The sequence below is a fragment of the Phaethon lepturus genome, unplaced genomic scaffold (assembly GCF_000687285.1).
Source record: "Phaethon lepturus isolate BGI_N335 unplaced genomic scaffold, ASM68728v1 scaffold17702, whole genome shotgun sequence".
Lineage (NCBI taxonomy): Eukaryota > Metazoa > Chordata > Aves > Phaethontiformes > Phaethontidae > Phaethon > Phaethon lepturus.
This window is the reverse complement of record NW_010522796.1, coordinates 53,722-57,853: the sequence shown is the minus strand read 5'-3', so window position 1 is coordinate 57,853 and position 4,132 is coordinate 53,722. Positions and strand designations below refer to the sequence as shown.

At 41.5% G+C, this 4,132-nt stretch overlaps 1 protein-coding gene across 1 annotated transcript; it reads right to left on the bottom strand.

The window, feature by feature from the left end:
- Window positions 1–3,128: 3,128 nt before the first annotated feature.
- On the bottom strand, window positions 3,129–3,372 carry LOC104616802 (microtubule-associated protein 4-like; the record flags this gene model as incomplete). Its single annotated transcript, XM_010281938.1, has 1 exon — window positions 3,129–3,372. A coding segment is annotated over exon 1 (244 nt), but the record flags the coding sequence as incomplete, so codon positions are not given.
- Window positions 3,373–4,132: the final 760 nt, after the last annotated feature.

Below are 4,132 nucleotides of genomic sequence, written 5' to 3'. Positions count from 1 at the left end.
ACTGCTGCCTTGCTGCAAGCTATCAAAGCACCGTATTTTCCTTTCAGTTGGAAGCTGCACCCACGCAAACACCTCTTCCTTCACACTTTAGGATGCGTATCCCTTACTTCACATGAGCACCCTAACGAAAACTGCTGCTACAGCCCCCGTGACTTTAACTGGAAGCTCCACAGTATCCTCTAAACTCCTTGGAACTGATAAGGAACGCTAGCTGCAAACAGCATAGCACACACCCAAAGCGATCCTTCAGCGTTATGTAAAGCCCACAATGTCGTAAGAGGATTACCCCAGAATTTGCCAAATTATGATGTCCAGCCAGGTGCTAGAAAGAGTAAAACCCTTCTTAAGCTATGCTTTTCCAATGATATTTTAGCAGTTAACTGTTATTAGAGCTTTTTTTCTAGGACAAATTTGTAGGTGACCATACAACAGCTCATCACATGTCCTTCTTCTCCATCTCTCTGCACTCACATGGTCCACCCAGGTCCATGATGGGGGCCCATCTGATCATTAAACTTGTCTAACATGGCTCCTGGGTTTAGGAAAGAAGAGAAAGAAAAAACCTTGAGCAGAGATAGAACAGCTAAAGCCTGATGGGACATATGATTAAACCTCTTATGACTGGGGAAAGGCAATCTCAGTAGCAAAGACCATGCTGTCTGAACACATTCGTGCCTTTTAACATAAATAAATTAACAAGCGGGGGCTGAAAAGCCTGATCCATGAAAGCTACTCTTCTCCCTCAGGAAGACAAAGCTGTTTGCAGTCATATTTGGAGGCAGGGATGTAGAACTCTTGCTGCCTTTCACGTAGCAGCCCCCCCCCCCTCGTATTTTACTCAAAGCACTGCACTAGAATAACACCCAACACCCCTATTAGGACCTCGTAAGATCTCACTCGGGCTCATTTACTCTATAGCCTCAATAAAAGCAAGTACATTAAGCTTCACCATATTTTTTTAGAACAGTTCTAAACATTGAATAAATCTCATGGAAGAAATGTATCCTTATCACTACAGGGAAAAACAGATTAGACAAATTAAGACCTAACCGGATCAAATCCTAAGACTAGCCTGTAGTAAATCGACACTGTTAAACTGCAGAGCTTGATAGTCCTTCCCCTCCTGGTACAAGGTGCGAAAGCCAAAAAATATTATCTTATGCACTCAAGGCAAGCAAGCTCTCCAATTTCTTCAGTTAGGGTCTTGTTTTCATTGTGCCAAAGATTTAGATAATGCTCATAACTTTGCAGCTATCCCAAAAAAGGAAAAAACAAATCTCCAAACCAAGAACAAGAAATCACATCCCCCCGCTTGCCATGTAGGAGGGAAACAAGTTCTGCTCAAGCAGACAAACAGCTGGTTGTACGGCCAGGGAAGGCACTAGGGAGGGGAAGGGGGGTTAGAAAAGCCAAGAGATGCCAATGAGGAGAAGAGCCTGGCCCGGAGGTAACCCGTGTTAGCACTCCAGTGTCTGCCTCAGTTCTGCACACAGGAACTGGCAGTTTTCTCACAGGGCAGTTCAGTGAGTTTTAATTACTGAGCAAACCCAAAAGGCCTCATTATAGCTGCTTCAAGAACCTGAAGTTATCTGAAGTAGCAACTTCTGATGGTAATGTTCACGGGATACGTATCTGGGAGGACACAAATTAAGGAACTTGTATCATTAGAACAGTATTATATAGTGATTTTAACACTGAGAAATTTTGGTGCCAAGATGTTTTAGAATCTGTAACTTCTAGAACAAAGCATTATTTTAAAACATCCTTAAACCATCTGCAAAGTGTTAACAAGTCTTCACGTTTCTCTGTTACTCCCATTTCCGCAATGCTAAAATATAAAATACCTACCATTAGAGGTACTGTAACTGAATACCATAATACACATCCGAACTGACCAAAGCTCAAAGTTTTATAATCTCTGTGCCCACGCCCAGCCTTCCTACTCGTTTGTTACCATTTAATGAACTATGTTAGTATGGAAAATTCAACATTACATTTTCTGTATTACAAGGCAGCTGATACACTTCTAAACAATGCAAATAAGTTCCTTAAAGAGACCAGAAATCCCCACTGCATAATTCTCCATTCTGTATTCCTGGAGGTCCTGCTTATTTTGAGGTGTGATCATTATAGTTCTTCTGCATATCCCACCTTCATCGCTGATGAGCATCGGGGTTAGGCAAAAATAGAATAACTTTCTCCTGAAAGAAATCACCAGGTTACCTGTCTAGAAGCAAATGTTTTCTTCTTTACCCAGCATAGATCAAGGCAAAAAAGAAAAATCGAGGCACTACCTGTCACAGGTGACTAGCCCCACTTGGCTGGAGGGGAACACCACACAGGCGAAGATACAAAGAATTTAAATTGCTTGCCGAGAAAGAAACCTAATGGATGACCCTAAACCTCACTGTTTTCCTTTGTACTCATCCAGGGAAGCAAGTAGCTGTTTAAACCTCTCCTTCTTCTAAGTAGTTTCCGATAAAGCTATTAACACTAACAAACATCAGCTGGGCTAGTAAGTGTTCATAACCAGCAGAGACACCACCACATTTGACTATATATGCACATAACCAGCATATACATGCAGCAGGAAGTAAAAATAAGCAGACCCTTGGATCAGTGGAGAAACAAAGCTTTAGCTATTCAACATCCGAGTCTGAAGCTCACACACAGTGGACCTTACGGAGATGCTGATCTGCAGACCTCACCAGCAACGGCAAGTGATCCACCTTTACACCTTGGATTGCCATTACCCAGAGTGGCGGTACCTTGCACAGTTCTTTTGATGTGGAAAGCACTGTGTGTACGTGTAGCCACCACACACTTCGGACAGTGCTTTCTCTGAGAAGCTCAAGGCAGCCTACAAAATGTTAACATAAATGATAGCATCTACTGTGGACTAGTAATGATAGCTTATTTTACAGGCTAAAGAACTGAACAGAAGGTAGAGTAGAAAAGCAAGAAACAGGATTTCATCTCAATCTTTGCTTTGAAAAGAAATTGTTCAGACTAAAACCAGCAACACAGAAAAGTCCTGTTTTAGCCAGCCTAGCAACATTACAATAAACAAAAGTGTTCTCTGATGCTTAAGTAATGCAGCTTTTTGGTCTTGTGCTTTAGACACTTACGTTCCACCTGAATACCGTCTGCATGGGGTTTGCTTTTTGGTTCCTGGCTCCCAGCTTTTGCATCATCATCATCATCATCCAGCAGAGGAACATAGTCTGTTTTATCTACTGTTTCTCCAACCACATCATCAAATTTCTCTGCTTCCAGAGTGGCAATGAAGTCCCTTTTCACTTCTTCCTCAATCTCGGGAGGTGGCTCTGTCAGAGCATCCGCAAGACTGAGGTTGTGATCCAAGTCGGCCATGCTTTAGCACCTTTGCAACCTGGAAAGTGGTGTGGGGAAGAAGAAAAAGAAGCAATCGTTTTAATAAGAGACCTTTTGAGTTTACTCAGTTTGATGTTGACAACTGTGTGCCTCCTGTGCCATAACACAGTAAGAAACATTTGCTTTAGTGCTCAGTAATTCCCAGATGTTTACAAAACCCCACACCAGTACAGAAACAGAACAGCTGGACGATCTAAATCAGGTTTTAGTGCATGAACATTACATTTTATGCGATGTTTTATCAGACCCTTAAAAAAAAAAAAGAAAAAAAAAAGAGTACCTGGCCAGCATAAACACAACCTTACATTGATTTCTGCCTTGCCCCAGATCCGCGAGTTAATTACATATCTGCAGCAGCAGAAAGACAAATTACGCAAGTGAATTTAGTTCTTGGGTTGGAAGCCACCCAGCTTCCCCTATGGAGATTAGGATTTTACATAATCTCTGATGTATACTTCAGTGATGCTTTTGATCTGTTTGATAGGGTCCTGTAGCATGTTGATGTCCTCAGCAAACCTTGCTAATACCAACAAACCCACTTTAACCCTGGGATTTGTACTGAAAGGTGAAGTTTTAATGTTAAAAAATATAGCAAAGTACACACATGCACATTATATATCAGGTATAAATTGGAAACAAAGTAGAGAGAATTTATCTTTTCCTCCCTGATTTGTATCTCAGCATTCAATTTAACTTCCTGGCACTAAACAGAAAATGTACCTGAACTGATTCATCTGTT